Below are 22,926 nucleotides of genomic sequence, written 5' to 3'. Positions count from 1 at the left end.
GTTTTCCATCTGATGAAACGATGACTTACAAAGAGAAGAAAGACAGAGAGACAGCGCTGTTTATTTGGTTTAACCCCGATGCAGGGAAAAGCAAATAGCTCACGCGTAAATTGGCACCGATATTTGACAGCCTTTTAACCCCCACCCAAACCCCCCCCCCCCACACCCACCCACTACGAGAACGAAGGGGTTTTGCTTTCTTGCCCTGTGCTGACCCAGTTCTCGCTAATTATCCGCAAAGTATACATCAAAGCCGGGCAAATCTACAGATCTGCTGCAACGTGGCAGGGATCGGGAGACCAGGACTATCCCTAACCTAGTCACCACCCAGCCGTCACTGATGTGTGTGTGTGTGTGTGTGTGTGTGTGTGAGTGTGTGTGTGAGTGTGTGTGTGAAGCGGTGTCAGCCGAGAGAAAAGGCAAGGCGGTGAACTTATAAATAGAACGGTCATTGTTTCGACGTGGGTAATTTTGGGTGTCGGAGTCGTTCCTGACACCGCTGGCTGTGGGCGGGATGGGGGGAGGGGGAGGAGGAGGAGGGGGTGGGGGGGGGGGGTCATGAAGTCAGAGTCAGCTGATTGGGTGACCTGCCTCTTGACGTGCACACACACACACACACACATAAAATCACACACAGACACACATAAGAAAATGTATCCATGCATTGATGAAAACGCACAAAAACAGACTTACAATGTATAATGCATGCACACACTTCTCTCTCTCTCTCTCCCTCTCTCTCTCTCTCTCTCTCTCACACACACACACACACACACACACACACGCACACACTCTCGGGTCTTCTGCCAGCCAGGGGCAGGGTAGGGCAGGGGCAGAGGGGATGGTTTGCTTTCTTATGACACAGGCTATTACTAAATTGAGCTGGCAGGTAATTCTAAAGCAAATAAATGCCAGCGGGCTTAACACAAGGAGAGGTCTTAGGGGTGGCGGCGTGAGCAATGACAGGAATTCTCTCGCCTCTCTTGACAGGAAGCCTATTATTCTCACTGCTTTATTTTCCCAGGCCGGGAGAGTTTTTTAAAACCGATCGCTCCGATGGTATTTCACCCCCCCCCCGAAAAATCACTCCTTCCTCGTCTGACTTACCGCCGCTCCTTGCTCACTTTTTGCTGGTGCGCCTCCGCAGTCCTAGACTTAATATTTACAATAGCAGAGAATAAAGGTTGGTATTTTGTAGCGGCTTCTTTCACCGACTCCTTTTCAGTTAATTTCAAGGATACTTGGGTGACCGTTTTTTACGAGGGCTTTTCCATGCAAAAACCTTGATGTTAATATCTTGAATTAAGCCTCCATCTGTAAGAAATCCTCCCGTCGAGTAGGTGAACGTATTATGAAGCGTGCAGAACAAAGCTCAGGCGTTAACGCTGTTCAAACTTGCAAAAAAAAAAAAAAAAATGCACACAAAAATACAGCAAAAGATGAAAAGACGCAGCAAGAAAAAATAAGAACAAGTTGAGACAAAGCACACTATAAATATACTACTTAAAGAAGCCGTGCTACAAGCTAATTATAAGTGCCATCTCGGAGAAGCGTGGTGGGAGCCGGCGCTGACCTTGGTATCCCGTTTGAATATTGTTTTAATGCCGCGGCTGGTAATTGAGGATGCAACGCAAACACCGGACTCCTTTTCAAAGGGAAAGTAATTTTCCCAGGCAATGGGAATGCAAACAATCCTGTCGTGCATTTATTTGTTTGTTTTTCACCCCCCTCGTAATTATCTGAGACACTAATTAAAATATTACAATGGATTTAAAAATAAATCTCTATGAATTTACTTATTACTATTTACTTACTACATTGACTTTAAAGTTTTCATCACCCTGGCATGGGGTTTATGTCTTGAATTTTGACAGCAAACATCGGGAAATCTATTTGTTGTCTTAAAACAAGTATTTACAATATTCTTAAATTATGTATTTTACAGCAGTTAAGTGTGTGTAACTAAATGCTATAACGAAATAAAATGTGCAATTATATTAACAGGGAGAATGTATGTACAAGCTCATTTTTAAAGTGCTGTATTTTTCCATTTTGGGAAAAAAAACAATCTTAAATTTCATTGTTCAATGCAGTATCTCTAAAATATATGATCCATTCCATAAAATGTCATTTTGTCAGCCAAGGACTAAAAAAACCTAATATCTTTCACAACATCATTTGGCTTGATTTTTTTTTCTATCAATCATTTTGTAAGAGTAGGAGTCACCTTTTTCCACAAGGCTGTCTCATTTTTGACTGAAACACTTCAAATGTATATTTCCTTTTAACAACATTTCCAACAAACACAGTCCCCAGAATCGCTGACTGTCCCAGTACACCCAGTATCCCCCCCCCCGCCCCCCGCCCCTGGACTGCGGGAGATGGGCGTTGTTTCAGATTGCGTGTGATGTGAGACACGGCGGCTCTGAACGGGACGTCGAGGGAATCTGGTTCCTGCTGTCTCAAACAATCCAAAATGAAAAACATTTCCCTCCGTAATCTGACCGGTGAGAGGTTTGCAGAGTGTGTGTGTGTGTGTGTGTGTGTGTGTGTGTGTGTGTGTGTGGGTGGGTGTGTGTTCCTGCACGTGTCCCTGTGTGTGTGTGTGTGTGTGTGAGTGTCTTTATGTATGTATATACAGTATGTGTGTGTGTGTGTGGGCGGCAAGGGCTGAGTTACAACTAGGGTTAGACCGATACAAGGTTTGCTGAAATTGAGCTTTTACATAAAGTCAAAATGAAATGAAAATTGACTTTTTCACCTTGTTAGCTAATTCTACATATCGAAACAGACACCTATTTAATAATAAATGCCCAAATTCTTGTCACATTTTTAGTGTCTCGTGATGGTCTAGATGCTGTTTCAGAAGCTTTTCCACCCTGACAAGAATAAACTTCTGGGGGAATCCTTCTCATTTTTGGGCATAAAAACAGCCAAATTTAAATATATCAGCAGTAAATATCAGCTCCAAAACAAAAACTATCAGTATTGGCCTTCAAAAGCACATATCGGTTGAACACTAGTCACAAAATACTGTAAGGCAGGAGAAAAGAGGGAGGGAGGGAAAGGAGAGGAGAGGAGAGGAGAGGAAAGAGAGGATTTGGCTCTGAACGGCGTACTGGACACCTGACGGGGAAACCGGATTCAAGTTCTGCTGTTTTTGTTTCTTCTGCCAAACGAGGAATTAAAATAACCGCTCCCCTCTTTTCTGTAGAGGAGGGGAGGGGAGCGGTGACAAGTAGTACAACACACACACACACACACACACACACACGTCTTATTACACTTGTGAGGACCATTGACTACATTCATTCCCTCATCCCTAACCTTTACCCTAACCTAAACCTAAAAGTAATTCTCATCTTAATCCTAAACCCAAGTCCCTAAACTAGCCTCCTTACTCTGAAGGCCTAAAACTCAAACTGGGTCTCACAAGGGTAGAAGTACCAGAACACACACACACACACACACACACACACACACACAGCGCTTTTCTTGAAGGCTTTTTGGTGTACACACAGTACAAGACAGAGCAGAACTCTCTTGTCTATATCAGGAAGTATTCTTGTTCTCACACACACACACACACACACACACACACACACACACTGGTAACCCCACCCTACGGTTTAATCCTATCTGACCAAACCATTAATCACACACAATCACCAGCGTGGGGTTGAGAGGGTCAGCGCCATTTGCCTCCACTCATTTCAGAAAGACAATGGCAAATTCCCCATGTACTCTCTCAGAAAGGATGTGTCGTTTTCAACACGTTCATGTGTCAAATGTGTGTTGAGTGTATTATCTATGAAGGGAGATTAGGGAGAGGTTCTTCCGCAGCAGCACTGGACACTTGGAGAGGTTTCCCATGGTTTAATATGCAGGTCAATGCAAGTCAAGTGTGACCACAAAGTTGAAAATCGAAAACTATTTCTAGTTTTTTGTCTCTATTTCAGGCTAGAGTTGAACATCAGGCGTCTATGTACAGCAGGAGTTTGTGCTGTGCTTGTTCTTTTTTGTATTTATCTGTTGTTGTTGTTGTTGTTATCTGAACTTGTGTTTTTTCATCTGTACAGTAGGGTTTGACTGATATGAGTTTGAATATTCATATCTTTAAATTTGACCAGTTTCATCCCAAAAAATCCAGAGAAAAATACAAGTATTCAGTGTGTTTCCCCTCAGAATATTATTCTTATAAGAGTGGAAAAACCTCTGGCACAGCAATCAGACCATGGGACACTAAAACTCTTCATTAGAGAGTTTTATATAATAATAACAACATATTAATGCATACTCAATGACACAATAAATATGGAATCAAATTAACTGCATCATATCCATCATATCAGAGGTGGACGACACTGACTGGTTGGTATCTGATTTTTAATATAAAGCTAATATTTCGGCCCAGCATATCAGCAAATATCGTCTAACCCTACTGTAAAGAACTTTCTAGGTCAATTTGATTCTAGTTCTATGTTGGTCAGTGACAGATTAGGCTGTGAGGTCGGAGTTGAGGATTAAGATGAAGGAGAAGTTCATAATCATCATTTTAGGGTGAAAATTTTGACGCGGCAGCTTCATAGAAGGTATGAACCACACTGCTCCCAAACAGGAAATCACTCCTGAGTAATAAGACCGGGTTAAGCAGAATATAGAGTGCAATATGGATCCTCTGATACGCAATTTCTGCAGTTTCCTTGTGCAGAAACAGGTATGGAGATGGCTTTACAACCTCAGCTCTCCAGGTTGACTCAAGGTAACATTAAGGCTACAATTTCTCCCACTTACTGTAGATGGGAAAGTTTTCACTCTTGCCTCGCACCTGTTAAGGCCTAAAGAGCTGCCGATAAAACACGGTGAGCTCTGAAATACACACATGCCGCTGGGCGGACGCTGTTATCCACAGCACCTTACCAGGAGTGGGAGCAGAACCCCTAACTGAGGATTGATCTCTTTGGGTTTTTGAAGGCCGATATTGATAATGATGTTTTTGCATTTAAGCTGCTGATAGCTGAAATTTTGTAGCAATATACAATGTCTTTGAATTTTAACATTTTCATGCCAAAAATGGACAAGAATTCAGTGTTTTCCCCCGAATTTTATCCTTGTCAGGGTGGAAAATCCTCTGAAACTGCATTTAGACCATCATGGGACACTAAAACTCTCCACTGAAACCAGTACTAATGAAATTCCTTTAGGTGGGTAAGCAGCTCTTTAAGGCAGAGAGACCCACTGCACCGATTCAATAGCAGGGGAAATTCTGGGATAGGTTGCCTTTAAATGAAAAATTGAACAATTACATGAATAAATAAAATGTGCAAAGAACATCAAATCTATAGACTGATTTTATGCATCTGTGGTCAGGAAGGAACCTCCATCATGATGGCAGTGGACGACACTGACGGGGCCGATATTCAATATTTAATAAAGCCGGATATATCAGTCTAACCCTGGCTGTGTTAATGCCATGCTTTTCCTATTGAGATAAAATGAGAATAGAACCCCTAACCCTGCAGTGTCTGTATCTTTTTCCATCCACTGAGCTACAGAGCCAAAGAAGAAGAAAAAGAAAAACAAGATTCAACCCACAACCATTCAAACAATCACATCAGATGCTGTCAAAGCAGTGCTTACCCACACAACAAATCTCCCATACAGCGAAAATCAATAAGCAGAGCACTCTATTGATCATATGTGTGTCTTGGATACACTCTGATGTCACGCTCCGCTGGCCCAGCTGAACCGCGGGGGGTCCGGCCCCGTCCCGTCCCCCGTCCATGTTAACAATATTCATACGCACCGTTCCCATAAAGCCTCAAGCTGCATTCAGCACTGAGCGTCGGATAAAAGGCTACTTTTCCAGTCAATCTTCCTTTGTGTTATTAGGCGTCTAATGTGGCCTTTGGACGGCCTGGCGCGTATCGGCAAATTGATTGAATCCCCATGTTTGACTTGGGAGAACAGATACCTTCTTATGGAAATAAAAAGATGCAATATGGAAAAAAAGACTGATGCAATCTCGTCTTTCAGCAACAGAAGGTGTTCTGGAAATGTCAGGATGTGATGCAGGACATCGTGATGTGCTGGATAACACTGACAAAATGTGAACAGATAAAGTCCTGCATAATCCTAAAGTGGAGCTGTATTTCCTCAATGTGCTCTTTAAAACATGCTACCACTTAAAGCAGTGGCATCAGTTGAATGCTGTACACTCTTTTCTATTGAAATTACCAACTGCAATATAGAACATTCTTCATCCATTTCATCTATTTCTTTTTCACAGTCAGATTCAACCCTGAGTAAAATTATAAATTTCATGTCTAAAGCGCCGCTGAATGCCCATGAAATCTCATTTACCACTCACCGGCCTGTTCATTTCATAGGAAATGAGAAAACATAATTGTCATCAGTTCCTGTGATATAAAAGAGCTTTATGCGACACGTATGAAACGGCTCAAATAAATACTCTCATTGATTTCTCCATATTTCCACAGTGTGATGACAAGAGGCAGGGTTGAAATGCCACTGCCCTCTAGAGGCGGCAAACTGACATAACAGATAAAAAAAAAAAAGATAAGAGTCTTGATGAATATCGTCCCTGCAAAGTTACCAAAACAAAACACAGCGACTCACTCTCCCTCTCAACAACCCGCCGATTCCCTTCAAACTGAGCAGGATCGTTACCCTAACATTTTCTTTTCCAACTCCCTAACTTCCTTCACCTCTCCACTTTGTTTCCTCTCTCTCCTCCTTTCTCTCCCCCCCCCCCCCCCCCTCTCTCTCCCTCTCTCTCGCTCGGCAGCTCAAAGTTATTGATAGTTTGAAGTTATGGGCTAATAATACGACGGACACTGCATGGGCAGGAGCCCATTATACCCAGGTAATGGATGGCGCGGGGGTTTGAATGACATTGCCCAGAGATTGGATGACGGAGGGTGGAGCGATTTATGGGCTACCCAAAGACCCCCCCCCTCCGCACCCTCACCCCCCCTCACCCCCATGCTATTTATTTCCAGCTTGATAAGGGAGCAGATGAGGCGTGCCTCTATTTATGGTGAAGAAGTTCATAAAAACTAGTGGCTGAGAGTGGGAAAGTTAGAATCCACTCAGGAGGAACATCAACAGCAAAGCAACTCGGTTCAAAGCTGTGAGCGGACTTTGTCGCTGCTGTGAGGCACAGACCATGCAACTACAATTTTGTCCGTTTTGTCTTTTCTTATTTGAAATGTAAGTTTACATGAGCATTTATGTGTTGAGTGAATTTCACATGCATTGGGCTTTAAAAAATATCTTAAAAACCCATTGTTTAATTTAAAAGATACATGAGAAAAATCAGTGAAAGAGCTCTTTTCCTCTTTCCTGAGAAGCTTACACTACGCAGCTGATTGAATGTACTATGTTCTTCATTATCTTAAAGCCATTTTGATCTAAAGCCTTCTGCTTAAATGCTTGAAATTTGTTTCTTAGACAAATATAAATAGTGAAGTTCATCCTATGTATGAGTTTCTTTCCAAAGCCTTTGTCTTTCCATCAAGGCAAAGGGCGGCTACTTTAAAGAATCTAAAATATAAGATAGTTTTAATTTGTTTGACACTTTTTTGGTCACTGCATAATTCTATTGTGTTATTTCATGGTTTTGATGTCTTTACTATTATTCAAAAATGTGAAAACTAGTCAAAATAAAGAAAAATGCGTGTGTCCAAACTTTTGACTGGTACTGTACTTTTTGCAAACACGTGGTTTTCATCCTACAACAGACATATTGTTTTAAGTGGAGATTGTCGTATTAACCTTACTGCATCTATCGAATCAAAGTTATTTGTCAAAATTCAAATGCATCAAAACAAACAATCACATTTCTGCTTGGTGTGCATGCACTGACGCTAATAAGACACTTCAAAACAACCAGACGGTTAAACGAAGATAAAAAGCCAACGTGCTCTGTTGTCTCGTGTTGCTTTGTCAAAACTAATCACATAACTTCTTCTTCTACATGTCGGCGATGAAGCAGCGATGAGCGGTAAGACGTCCCAGATGCTCCGATCACACAAACAGAGCATCATCTGCCTTCAGCTAATGGAGCCTTAATGAAAATCAAGAGCGCTGGCTGCTGCAGACCGCGCAGCAGGCGTGCGCTCGCTCCAACCAGACACTGTGTTTGTTCATCACGGCCTGTTTAGCTCTCTATTGAAAAAAAAAATAACAGCAACAGTAGGGGCAATTCAGACAATGTTGTAAAGAGGGAAGAGGAGGAGGAAGAGGGAGGGATGGAGGGAGGGAGTGCAATGAAAAAGGCTTGTCAACATTATCTGTTTTATTGATTTAACAGTAAAGCCTAGCCGCTTAAGCTTTATGTTGCTTTGGCCGGGCCCATTGAAAATACAACAGCCACAAATAAAAAACGATTTCCTTAAAACTTGTGTGTGTTATCTTATTTTATTTTATTTTTTTTATCACCCGCCCACCAGCTCAGGTTTTGCATGCATTATCGTTAAGGTTTCACACATTTCATCATTTTTATGGGAAGCCGTTATGGCGAGACTGTGTTCAACTCCTCATCCTCCCGGAGGAATCTACGGCATTGAAAAAAGGCAAAGCTGTCTCCTGTGTGGAGAAAGCGGTCCGTTGCAATGCAGGGGCCTAATTAACCGATAAAGAGGACCATCGAAGAAGAAAAAAATGGTCCGTGCTCAAAAAACAATGTTCAGGCTCCTTTCCTGCACGGGTTCTTCAGTGTTTAATGCTTTTATCAATGCAGAATATGAAAAGAGAAAACAAGCACAGCACTGATGACGTTTCAGCACTCAGGCCTTCCTCAGTCTGCAGGCCCAGAAAATCGGTGACAACAATTTTTAAATGATATAAAGTGGATAATGCAATGGCTGGGGATTTCCTTGTTTAGTACTTCTCTATCACACATGCCAATTCTAGGATCACAGGAATATTTTTTGCATCTATTGTCCCTTTTGCATCTTTGACCCTTGCACTCTTTAGTACTGGCTGCTTGCAATATTGATTAATTTGGAATTTAAACTTATTCCACTTTTGCATGTAAATTACTCTGGATGACTGTCAGCTAAAAGCCTAAAATGTAAAATGTCAGCAGAAATATTGACTCTCTTGAACGAGACTCTCATTTCCCTAAAATCTCAAAAATGGAGATTAAAGCCTTTCCACAGTGACACCAAAGCCTTTTTTTCTGAATGGGTTCCATGATCCTTGGATTATGAAACTTGCTGAACCTTCATTTAAAGTCATATAATTGGAGTTTTTCACACGACTGCAGCGATATGAAAATAACCCGCACAATCTGTCACGGACGAGTTCTGAGAACAACAGAAAGAAAAGGAAGAGCGGGAGAGGGAAAAGAAAGAGCGAAATAGTTCTAGTGGACACTGAAGCAAGAAGAAACGAAACACACGACTCCAGAAACTCAGCCCGAAAAACAGATGAATCCATTTTAAATTGAACACAGGGGACCGCTATTTTCTTTATTTTCCAGAGGAAAAACAAAATAAAGGGCCGGGGAAAAATAACTTGCAGTACAATTAAAAAAGATCACAGACGGCGCTCGGCACGTTTCCTCTGCGCTCCCGAGACGCTGAGAACTAAGACTGTGTGACTCATCGACGGGCCGACTCGCCATCAGACAAACACTTCCTCACCTTCCTCGCTGAACAGCTGAAACCAGGAAAATAAACCCAGGCTTGAGTCACAGCGCTGTGTGTATAATGGATCCTGTTTCTGGTTCCACTGGAATTAGAAGTACAGGATCCAACACTTGTCTTTGGTCTTATTCCAGTTTATTAACCAGTGTATTAATCCATGGAAACATATTTCAAGTACACAATAACACTGTTAGGTACTGTTAGGTGTTATTGGTCAAATAGGTCATTAGGCAAAAGACACCTGTGAAAACAAGTTGGTTAAAACTTCACTTTCCAACGGCCTTATTCCAGTTTATTAACCTATGTATTCACCTATGGAAAGGTATTGTAAGGACACAATAATACTGTCAGTGTAAGTAGGCAGTAAGTAGGTTAATATACAGGTTAATAAACTGAAATAAGGTCATTGTAAAGTGAAGTGTTAACCCATTTGGTTTTCACTATTTGTTTTGACCACTGTGAAGCTCGAAAAGCCTCAACAACACATCTTCAGCCTCGACAAAGTCTCACGGAACAAGACGTGAAACCAGGGAAGGAAACTAACTGTTTGAGTCTACAGGTCACAGGTCAAAGGTGAATGTGAAAGTTCACCACTTTTACGATTTTACCAGCCAACTACATTTTTAGAATAGAACATGAACGATGGTTAATTGATTACCTGTGGCTGGTAGAATAAAATACCAGCTACAGCTAAAAATCTTTATTCAATGTTCAGTGTACATTTGTACAAAATCCCGACACTGAACTATTTCTGAAGCCACTCTGATGGCAATCACTGATCAAATCACCATTAAATCTGATGCAAAACCCCCATTGGATTTCACATTTAAAAAGCCATGTTAAAGTAATAATCTGCAACATTTCCATATGAATAAATGTCTGTTTTGCTACTCCAACACAACAGTGATTCAACCTATATCCAGTTCATGAAAGCTTTTCCATTGTCCGTTCTAAACAGCCGGTGTCTGGTGGGTCTTTCCCAAGAAAAATCCTCTGCCACACAGGAAGTGATGCGTTTTATGTTTCCGGTTTGTTTGGAATAAACAGAAGAAGAACTGGGTAGTTAGCATGAGCAGCGATAGCCACCATGGCTGAACAGACAGAGAGAAGAGCGCCACCTACAGAAACCCAAACAGAAAATCCAAGGGAAAAAGACGTCACAGTCCCGCCCACACTGTTTGATTGGCAGGTGATCTCTAGGAAGTGCAGTTGCCGAAACACCACAGCGATGAGCGCTGAGCAACAAAGATGGAGACAAAAAAAAAAAAAGCAGCGTCTGGAGGATTAGCACTTGAAGTGTCGCTGCGCCCCGTGCAGCCGGGAGCAGCGGGTCAACAGTGTGTGTTATTGGAGCAGCTTGCAGCCCGGCAGGTTGCTGTTGTGTTGTGGCTCTTCAGGCTCTTTAAAGGCGACTCTGCAGCTCTATTATGCAGGAGCAGCTGGTTGTTACCAGGGGCCTCCTGCAGACACCCTGACCCCCCCACTACACCCCCACCACCACCACCCGCCACCACCCAACGCTTCATTAACGTCTCTTCAGACCTGGAGGAGGTGGGGGGGGGGGGCTGTTGACCAGGCTGACCTCACACACACACACACACACACTAAAAGGAACATTTAGTATGTTCACTCACACACACACACACACACAGGGTCGAACGCACAGGACTGGACAGTTGTAATGGTTTAAAGTGACCCCCCCCCCCCCACCACCACCACCCTCCCACCATGCACACACACACACACACACACATACACACACACATAAAACCCCTGCATTTTATGTGGTTTGGGTCATTTTATTTATTGGAGGACTTGATTATTTTCTGCGGCGGCAATAAACTCAGAATGTGATTGGACGAACATTTTGTCTCAGAGGGCAGCTGTCACAGAAGAGAAGAGAATGACAGGGCCTCTTTTGAATAGAATAGAATAGAATAGAACACAATAGAATAGAATAGAATAGAGCCAATGTTACGGCATCTCTCCAATAGAATAGAATAGAATAGAATAGGGCCAATGTTAAGGCCTCTTTCAATAGAATAAAATAGAATAGAATTAAATAGAATAGAGCCAGTGTTAAGGCATCTTTCCAAAAGAATATAATAGAATTGAACTAAATAGAACAGAGCCAAAAGAATAGAGCCTCTTTCCAATAGAATAGAACAGAATAGAGCCAGAGTTAAGGCCTCTTTCCAGTAGAATAGAATAAAACCTTATAGTTATTGCAAGAGTGCAAATGAGTCTTCCCTGTGCAGCTCAACAGGAGCAGAAACAGAAGAAGAAGAAATCCTCCTGGTGTGTTAACATGTGAATCGGTTGTGAATCAGTGCAGCTCACTGTGACTTTATCCTCCACTAATAAGAACCCAGAAAAACCTCCTGCATTAATTATTGTTGACACGGAAAAAATGTAATTAGATGTGAGGGGGAAACAGAAACTATTTATAGCGACCGAGGGGCCTCGTCTAATGATCAGGCTGCGGCTAAAACCTCTATTGATTTTCTCGTTAAATATACAGCTCAATTAAAGATACAACTGATTAAAAGACGACTACAAATCGCAGCGGCGGATCTGGACACGCCGGGGAAGCTGGGTAATGCGGGCCGCCTGCCACAGTCAGAGAATTACATGATTCACCCACTTTCCTCTCCTCCTTCTGGGGAAATGAAGTTAAACAGGAATTAATGTTTTTCCATGTGAAAACCGATATTTCCCAAAGTACTGGGTAATTATGTGTGGATTTTCAAATGGAGCTGTGAGGCACGCAGGTATTCTGCTTGGGCTGAAATTATTTAAATATACCACATTTTTTTATATGTATGAAATGTATATGTGCAATACATTTAAACAATTATTATTCATTTTAAAGGTCCAATATTAGTCTAGTTTTCATGATTTTGTTTTTCAAATATACTACGGCTCAGGATAAGAACAGCATTCTTCATGATGTTTTACAAATAAATGCAGTTTAGTTAAAGAGTATTTACGGAATAAATTTGAAGACTAAGTCCTCACAGGCAGAACAGTCTTAATACTGGATGCTGATTGGCTGACAACACTAGCTCCTCCCCCCCGTTTGTGAAGGGTGCCAATCAGGACCAAATCCAGTTACGGTGCGTTTTATGGGATTTTTAAAAAATGTAACAACTTTAAATTTAACTACTCAAACAAAATTAACTATTAACAATGTCTTCATTACACATCTTTGATCATATACTGTATGTATATAAATACAGTAACAATTGAATTCCTATAATAGGGCCCCTTTAAGCACTGACACATCTATAAAAGTTAACCTGTTGCAAACAAAGTCTTTGTAAATATTCATTAATATCCAGTCAAAACTAGTAGTTCCCAAAAAAAATGTCCACTGCATTGGGGACAGACTAGGCCACAACAAGCTGGTGCAATATTTTAAATCTGTTCATGCCATGTGAAATAAAGGCATTTTAATTTTTGCCTTTTTTTTGCTGGGTACTACTGGTTTTGACTGGATCTTAATGTATATTCACAAAGACTTCTCATGCATTGGTTTATTCAAAACCTGTTGCAATTTCTATGAGCACTGCAATCATTTTCACACAGCATTATTTAATCTTTTAGGAAACACTATGCGGTTAATGTAACAGAACAACGCTGTGCGCATCCTCGTCAAAATGTGAGAAAAAAAAAAAAGACCTGTTGCATTACGGCGCTAAAAGCACTAAACCGACGCCGATACGCCACAAACAACAACAACAATAAAACTGACCTCTAAACACATGAAGCAGAAGTATTCAAACAATACGAATCCACTTTCCTTGTTAAAACGAAGCACCTGTTTAACACAAGCCAGACCGGGGCTCTTCTTTCCATTCCGCCTCAGCCTTGTCGCTGACAAATAAAAACCTTGACAGTCTGTGTACCCTCACTGAGAGAGAGAACGGAGAATTACAATGTATAATGGAAAACCTTTCCGTTTCGCGGGGAAGAATTGAGAAAGAAAAAAAAAAACCCCACTGTTGAAAGTCTTAAAACTGGTGGATTCTTTAAGTAGCTCAAAGGTTTAGCTGCTGCAGCTATTGATTTTTCTTTCTCAACTTTATTACAATAGAGAGACGGCTGTTTAAAAGAAAAAGCTCAGAGGAAAACCTGAGTTGTATCCCTGTTAGTGGTAGAGCTAGTTCTGAAGTCAGTGTGTCTGTGTGTGTGTGTGTGTGTGTGTGTGTGTGTGTGTGTGTGTGAGTGTGTGTGTGTGTGTGTGTGAGGGAAAGAGAGAGAGTGTGAGGGAGAGTGAGTGATTGTGTGCATGTTCATGTTCTTAGCTATCTGCTCATCTATGCATTTGTTTTTGTTGTGGGGTAAAAACCTCCAAAATGTTGACTTTTCAGGAACTAAGAGCTTGACCACCATGTATTTTTGAGTGTGTGTGTGTGTGTGTGTGTGTGTGTGTGTGTACCTGCAGGGAGTTGAGCAGGATGAAGATGTAGGCCATGACGATGGAGAAGGGCACCAGGACGCCACACAGCCACGTCAGGCCCAGGATGGGCAGCAACACCAGGACCGCTTTCACCGCAGCCCTGCACACACACACACACACACACACACACACACACACACAAAAGCACAAAAACTCCCTGAGAACTGGCAGGACAACACACCAGATAAAATGCTGTCAACCAATGCCCAAAACCCCCCCCCCCCCCCCTTCCTCCCTCATCGTCCTGAACTGCATTCTGGGTTTCACAGCGTTTCGGTTCCTTCCTGGACCGAGCGGAGCGGCTTTGGCCGGCCGGCCGTTCCAAACACAACACAGAGCGGCTGGGAAGGCTCACCGGGTGACAACGTCCCACCTTAAATCCACCTTAATTCTGTTTAGAGTGGAATTAGCTTCCCGCTCAGGTGACCGCCAAACCGCACCAGCTGTGTGTGTGTTCGCGTGTGTGTGTGCGTGTGACACGGCGGGCGGCGGGCCCTAGTTTATTCAGCGGAGGAATGTGTTTGAGTTTCCACGCCGGCTGCCACCCAGGGACGCCCGGCGGTTCAAGGCCCGCATTGAAATCCCTCCACAGAGCGGCTACTGTGAGTCCCGGTGGGCCGAGGAGGTGAAACAACATTTACACTCTAACATTTAGATTTCCACTGATGGGAGCGAGCGCCGGCCCGCTGGGGGAAACCGACCCGAACGCACGCAGAAGAGCTTCACCCAGTCGGTGCTGATGGGGGAAGACAGGTGCCAAATAAGGAAGTGAACGACAATGGCAAAGACAGCAGAAACAACATAAATCAAGGTCTAAAATTTTGCATTGACAAAATAAGTTTCTAAAAAAAATATTCCAGCATTCCATCATCACAAGGGATAAGGACACCTTCCTTCCTAATGTTTTAGGGCTCGACCAAAATGGGTTTTTGAAGGCCAATACCAATACCGCTAATTTTGGATTGAAGCTGCTGAAAGCTGATATTTTATGATGATACTCAATATCTTTAATTTGACCCATTTTCATACCAAAAGAATCCCAAAAATGACAAGTATTCAGTGTTTTCCTCATAATTTCTCTTTTTTTTTTTTTCTTGTCAGAATGGAAAAGACCATGGGATACTAACAAGGTTCCATTGAAACCCAGGATATTATTATTATTATCATTATTATTATTATTATTATGTGCAATTCAAACAAACTTACCAACCACAGCCACAACAAATTCAGCCTGTATCAGTTCAGGTTAAGGGCTTCCAAAAGACAATCAGTGTAGTATTGATCAATTCTACAATAAATACTTAACCAATCAAACTGCATCATATCCATAATATTTGAGGTGAACAACACTGACTGGCCGACATAAGATATTCAATAAAATACCAACATCAGCCCACTATATCAGAAAACCATCAGAATCCAATCAGAATACTTTCTATATCTTTTCAACACAGATCCTAAAACACCAGGGCCAAACTAATTCAAACCATTACCATTTTTTATGTATAGCACTAATGCATTCCATACAATATTTATTCCTACATTGTTTGATAAATGAGGCTCACTGCTTTAAAATGACAAATACAGTATAAAATATTTCCAGCTGCTTTTCATTTGACGGCCGGCGACTGCAGCCTGTCCGCTCCAAGGCCTGCAGCCTGGGTGAATGGAGACAGAGGGTGAATGGCGCCCCCTGGTGGTCGGTACCTGATCTGCTCGTAGGTCTGTTCCACGGGACTGGCACCCATGGCCAGCATGATGGACCGCCTCTTGGCTGTGGAGATGGTGATGACCACCACCCGGGTCAGTACCATGATGTTCACCTGGGGGGGGGGGGCAAGGAGAGGAGAGGAGAGGAGGAAGGGAGAGAGATGGCAGAAGGAAGAAGATGAGAGGAGAGAAAATGCAAAGTGGGAAGAAATGGAAAGAGGAGAGGAGAGAACAGAGGAGGGGAGAAGAAGAAGGAAGGAGAGGAAGGGAGGCTGACAGAGAAACAGAGAGATGAGAGGGGAGGAGATGGAAGGAGAGATGAGGAGAGGAGAGGAAAGAAGTACAGATGAGAGGAAATACAAAGTAAGAAGAAAAGGAAAGAGGGGAGGATAACAGAGGAGAGCAGAAGAAAAGAGAAGAGAGGAAGGGAGGGTGGCAGAGAGATCGGTGGGGAGGAGACGGAACGAGAGATGAGGAGAGAAGAGGAGAGGAAACACAAAGCAAGAGGAAAAGGGAAAGAAGAGAGGAGAGGAGAGGAGGAAGGGAGAGAGATGGCAGAAGGAAGAAGATGAGAGGAGAGAAAAGAGACGAGAAGAAGGAGGGGAAGGGAGGGTGACAGAGAGACAGAGAGATGAGAGGGGAGGAGATGGAAGGAGAGATGAGGAGAGGAGAGGAAAGAAGTACAGATGAGAGGAAATACAAAGTAAGAAGAAAAGGAAAGAGGGGATGAGAACAGAGGAGAGCAGAAGAAAAGAGAGGAGAGGAAGGGAGGGTGGCAGAGAGATCGGTGGGGAGGAGACGGAACGAGAGATGAGGAGAGAAGAGGAGAGGAAACACAAAGCAAGAAGAAAAGGGAAAGAGCAGAGGAGAGGAGAGGAGAGGAGACACCAAGAACTCAGTCAGTATCTAAAACATCACTTCCCATCTATTGCTGTGCTGAAATATTATGTAGTATATTGTGAAAAAAGTCTTTTTGTTATTCCCTCATGTTACAGATACGATTAACAATTGATACAGCTTCCATAGTCAGAGGTCAAGGCTGCAGTGAAATGATGGTTGAGTAGAGCAACTTACAGTGAGTGCAACAGTACAATAACTAGATCACCAACATTACAAGAAACCAATAATAAAGGAGTCCAAAGGTCAGAGTCATGCCGCCATGATGAAAGATGCACTGAAAATTCCCTAGAAATTGATGTGTACGATAGAGAGGTGCTCAGCAAAGAAATAAGAGCCGGTGGGAGAAAAGATCTTCAGTGCAAACAGACGAAAAAAAGGATAAGGGAAAGTAAAGAAATAAGAGGCAAACTAAATGGACTAAATGAGGGTGTGACTGTCTGACCATGATGATGAAGATGACGGGCCCGGCGAAGCCCCAGATGACGCCGTTCTGGACGCTGAGCCAACAGTGACCGTCGGCCGAGTATTTGCCCGAGGCCGACGCCAACGTGATGGTGACTATCAGCACCGGCAGACCTGGAGGGAGGGAGGGAGAGGAGGGAGGGAGGGAGGGAGAGAAGGAGGGAGAGGGGGTGAAAGAGAGGGAGAAAGAGGAAGAGGGAGGGATGGAGGGGAAGAGAAGAAGAGAGGGAAAGAGAAGCCTCCAGTTAGTGATCGTCATGAGGCAAACAACCCCAGATATAAGCAAAAATGAATTTTATTTTCTGAAAATCAATCATTTATGCTTCTTTTTCCTTAAGAGACCCTATCCTCATTTCACTTGCACCAGTTTGATACTACTTACTGTGAGGTATACTATGAATTTACATCAGAAGATTTAAGATTTATGCTTAAAAAAAAGGTGGGTGAACTCTATTCTGCAAATAAAAAGGTGCGTAAATGGAGTCTAGGTGGGCTTACCCTCCACTACATCCCTGTTTCTGAGAGACAAACTCCTGTATATCTATTGTACGAATATTGTATTGCATCTATTGTGCGAATAGAGTGATTTGGCCTCTGTCGGGCCACAGTACCCCAGCCGATGAGATAGTAGTACTTCATGTGTCGGTCCTCGCTCAGGTTGACGGTCACCACTTTGCTCCAGAGCAGCAGACCCTCCACCAGCATCCAGCTGAACGCCGCCATGAAGAAGAGGTGCAGCAGCGCCGCCACCAGCGTGCACGCCACCTGGAAACACAGACAGGCAGGTGGGAACACTCTTCATTACATTTTACATTTTACATTCAGCTGAGGCTCTCATTCTGAGTGATTTACAATGACAGTACGATGACAACAGCAGAACAAGCTTCAATTCTTAGATCAACGACATTACAAGCAACCAATAGTAAGTGTTGCAGGAGTCTGAGTCACAGCGCCATGTCTTATGTTTTATCATGCCACTTAGGGCTGGACGATAATTCAATGTTATCGTTTATCGTCTTTCAGTGGAATCATATCGTGATGATATGAAGATATTTGAATATCATGACACACATTTCTGCTGTCTAAATTGATGATGACAAGCAAATTTTACTTAAAAACTCTGATAAAATGAGGTATGGTAGGAATATTATATGAAAATTTCAGTTTTGTTTGACATCACACCTAACATTACCGTTCAGTTCAATGAGATGAACATTAATTTGATTATTTAACGTGATTTTGCATACATGAACCATATCGTGATATATATTGATATCGAGAAAAATCCTTATGATTATCATGATATTGATTTCAACCATATCATCCAGCCCTAATGCCACTTATCTTGCCTCTTATCTTTTATCTTGAGTCTTTGTCCTTTTATTGCACTTTGATGACAATGTATTTTTTATCTTACTTCTTATTTTTACCCTGTCTCTTATGGTTTTTTTGCCTGAATGATGTGCGGCTTGTGATCAAGAATTCCAATGCATTTTTATGTAAACGGAAAATAAACTTGAAACTTGACAATAGAGCCGCAACGTCAGGTTTAGGTAGTAAATTTCCCATTCATTTTCCCCATAGGGAATAGACTATTAATAGACTATTAACCATAATGTCGACTTTCCATGAGCTATCAGATTGGGAAACCTTAGACATGAGGTCTTTTTTTAGGGATGAAGAGAAGAAAATCAGTTTTCACTATTATAGGATTATATTATATTATTTAGTATCATTGAAAATGAGGGAAAGGGAAACAATGACACTTGCAATGCTCTATGGGATGAGTAGTTAGGTCACTCTTAAAAAACGTAATGTACACAGTCTTTTTCGTTTTTCATATATATATTTTCTTCTGAATTTATTGTTATAAACTCGTGATTCATCTGCTGGTTGTTTCAGTTCGAAGCTCAAAACTCTTTCTTTTGTGTCTATGGAGGAAATGAATGGGAAATTTACTTCCAGAACCCGGGCCAGTGAAAAAGGAGGCAAGCACATTTCGACTTTGTAGATGTCACAAAATATTCCTGTGAAACAAATAGTGAAAAATAAAGCTGAGGAGAAAGGTAGAAAGGAAAGGATTTTTTTTTTTACATTTCACAGCAACTAAAAGAGGAAGATAGAGCAGAGGGGATGTGAAGTATTTGAGTGTTTAACTTGCGACAGAAGATACGGAATGACTGCTGTCCTGACACACACACACACACACACACACACACACTAGATGTCAGAGGTCAAATAAGTATAGGTCATTGATGGACTGCTGAGCGGCCGGTCATGATTGTGGTGATGAATGAGGTGGCAGCGGTCACTAATATCCCACTGACACCATAAACAATCCCACACTCACAAATTACTGCGTTTTGCTAAATTATGGATTATTTTGGGAATATATGTTAAGGATCTAAGAGGTTTGGATAGGTATAAACTAAGGAATTAATTGGAAATTTAATGTTTGTTCTAGTCTGACATCGCCATTGGCTATCTATTTCTAGAAAACAAAAAAACAGTCAAGAGAATGAAGAGGAATATGTTAAATGGCTTGGTGGGAGAGGTGGTCCACTGTAAAAACTGCAAAAAAAAACATAATTTAGTCTCACATTCAGGCTTCAAATCTTATTTTTCTTAAACCAAGAGAAAAATTCTGCCAATGTTTATAAGTCAGAATAAGGCAGATCACTGCACTGCTATCAAAAAAATGACTGAAACAAGTTGATTTGCATTGGAAACAAGTGAAATTATCTAACCCCACTGGCAAATTTTTTCATTTATTTGAAGAAAATTACGATTTTAGCTACTCAATAATAGACTAAATGACTTGTTAAGATGGAGATTTTTTGCAGTGTCTAATGGTTAAATAGATCATCTTGTACCTAAAAAGTCTCAGGTTCAATCCTCGCAACAATCAAATGTGTCCATCAACAGCAACACATCCTGTCAAAGGGTCTTGAACCCACTGCCTGCTCATTGATTGTTAGTCAGTTAAATGCTTAAAATGTAAATGACCAGAGCGTTGTGTTCAAAAACCCTGTCAATTGAAAAATCACCTCCCTGATGGTCCACCGGTCTATATCTATATATCTATATATATATATGAAACCATTTGATGCATTTCCACCCAGCGGCCATCTGCCAGCGGGGGGGTGAGCCTCCCTGACGTGACCCGGGGTCAAAGGAGCAGGGGTCAAACCAACTACAGGCCATCGGACTGACCGCTGAGTGACCGAGCCATGTGTTCTGGCTGATGGATACGACATTAGCGGTCACTTATGTCACATTCAAACATGTCACAGCATTTGTTTTACTGGTGGCTTCGAATTTCGAATCCCATTAAGGCGGCTATTAGCAACACAGTGACGTGGGTTGTCGTTTGAAAGCATGGGAAGGGGAACACAGACAATAGAAATAATAGCTTGTTGGCCATTTGAGGGTTCAACATCTAACAAAAGCTTGCACACATCAGTGATAGTGGATTTTAAGCCATATTTGGAATCAGTAAAGCAGTGGAAACAGTAAACTAATACAGTATTTCTCAAATGACTGTGAAGTTTCATCAAATTAAGCAATCTAATATGGTGTCAGGGTATAAATGTAATGTAAATGGTCTGATAAATCCTGAGAGTGGATGTAGAGGAGGGGTTGGTTTTCTGTGGTACCAGAATTTGCTACTGAGCCTTCTGGAGGTGTTATGGTGGGCCAATGAAACATCTGTAATCCCTAAATAGCAGTAGTAGGAGTTGTAGTTGACAATATTTCTCAGAGGCAGAAATAATCTCATTGGTTGAGTTCTATCTTAATGGTCGAAGCCAAAGAGCCAGCTAGCTAACTGGCAAACCTGGGTGGCAAAGAAGGAACTCTGGTCAAAATATAAATAAAAAATAGAAATGGCAATGATTTATTTTTTTCATTCCTTCTTGACCAAGGCATTCATGATCTTCAGCAGCTAGCTAACTAGTTTACCTAGATAGCTATAGGCTAGTATGGCTAGCTTGAACTTGGAGAGTCAGCTAGGCTAACTAGCTAACCTAGATAATTTAGTATGGATTACATTTTTCAGTTAGTAGCTTCCTCCTCTCTTACCTCTTGTCTTTTTCACTGGACCTCATTCTAAAGTAGGCTACTTAGCCAGAAAACCTGTGGTTCTTTGGCTCCGCCCACTGATGTTATTTCTGGCTCTAAGAGATGTTTGCATAACTAAAACTCCAATATATCCATGATACAACAGAGCATCAAATCATTGGTAGATGTTTGCTGCCTGTACCTTGTTGTGGATGGCTGAGCCGCTGCAGAGCAGAACCACCTGGGCGCAGGTCAGAGAGATGAACAGGTTCTTATGGATGGACGTCCGGTCAGATTTGGGGATGCTGTGTAGAGAAAAGACAAGATGTGTTCAAGTCCTTTGATAGGTTTGTTTTAAGATGAGATATCCACCCTTTTGACAAAAGTGACATCTACTCTTACAATAGGAATTACTGCAGAAAAATGAAACATGTGATGGTACATTTAGGATAATAGGTCATCTGAGTCTTCAGTTGACAAGATAGCAACACATTTACTGATCAGGACTTTTATATTTTGGAGATACTGAAAGATGAATTTCAGAAAATTATTTTTTTTACAGAATATATTGAAACCTAGAATGTAATTATTAATTTGAATATATAAAAAAACAACTTTGAATAATATCCAAGTGCTCTCCACTGTTGAAGCAAACACAGTAAATGCCTGAGCCATTAATGGCACTTCTATGCCAAAACATATGAATCTTTTTTTTAGGAGCCCACACACACACACACACACACACACACACACACACACATACACGTAAACTTTCCCACTCATTCCCCACTCTCCACCATGTTGTCTCTGTTGTTGCAGCATCATGTTACAGTATGTTAGCCAATCGGTTCTGTCTTTGCTTATTATTTTGAATTTTGTTTTTAATTTTGTTTGTTCCTATCTTCTTTTGTTAATTTTGAGGTGAGATGTTTTTATAAGCCTCTTGCTTTTATCTCTCCCGCACAAATTAGCAACTTGAATCTTTTCTTTCTGTTTCTTTTATCGGCATATTTTATCACGGTTGCTTTATCACTTTGCTTTCATGTTTTATCGCTTTATAAATAAACTAAACTTGTAGCAGGATTCAGTACTAAGCTGGTACGGTATACACGGCTCAAGAGGCTGGGAGTCCTTAACGTTAAACCCTCCGGAAACAATAACACATACAGTATGAATATGAGAATTGGCCGGTTGAATGTTTCCATTTTGAGGTTTAGGAGAGCTAGAGCAGACGGCTGACATGGGAAATGGTTTGGAGAGGCAAATGACCTGAAGAGCCTCTCATCACCTCCTGATGGCTTCAGCCTATTTAGACTCATTTCATATCTGCATCACTGCTTGCGGCCGCCATAACTTCACGGTGTGACGGTGTGTGAGCATCTATGTACGTGTGTGCCTATTTGTGTGTAACTGTGTTTGTGTGCATCCAAGAACACACACACACACGCACATTATGCTCCTGCGTGTGAGATGCATGTATGCGCTCTGTGATTCGGGTCAGTCGTAAATCGCCGGGCGGCTCCTCTCCGGCTGATTGGGATCCCTCGGTGACCCTAATGTTAATTAACGGCTGCAGAATGCCGCCATAAACCTTCAGAGTGGACTCACACACAGACAACACTAATTACTGGATTAGCACCGGTCAATACTCAAGACTGT

General features: G+C 41.9%; 1 protein-coding gene across 1 annotated transcript in view; it reads right to left on the bottom strand.

Moving 5' to 3' along the window:
- Positions 1 to 22,926, bottom strand: part of LOC139931926 (adhesion G protein-coupled receptor D2) — a 113,402-nt gene that overhangs the window by 73,510 nt on the left and 16,966 nt on the right. The window contains exons 14-18 of the mRNA XM_071925564.2: positions 21,470 to 21,572; positions 17,820 to 17,973; positions 17,189 to 17,322; positions 15,844 to 15,959; positions 14,116 to 14,236 (exon numbers count right to left, since the gene is read on the bottom strand). Of these exons, the coding sequence (XP_071781665.2) occupies positions 14,116 to 14,236; positions 15,844 to 15,959; positions 17,189 to 17,322; positions 17,820 to 17,973; positions 21,470 to 21,572 (628 nt within the window). The remainder of the gene's footprint in view (positions 1 to 14,115; positions 14,237 to 15,843; positions 15,960 to 17,188; positions 17,323 to 17,819; positions 17,974 to 21,469; positions 21,573 to 22,926) is intronic.

Source organism: Centroberyx gerrardi, chromosome 9, assembly GCF_048128805.1.
Source record: "Centroberyx gerrardi isolate f3 chromosome 9, fCenGer3.hap1.cur.20231027, whole genome shotgun sequence".
NCBI classification, from domain to species: Eukaryota; Metazoa; Chordata; class Actinopteri; order Beryciformes; family Berycidae; genus Centroberyx; species Centroberyx gerrardi.
Note: the sequence above shows the minus strand (reverse complement) of the source record. Positions and strands in the feature narration are given on the sequence as shown.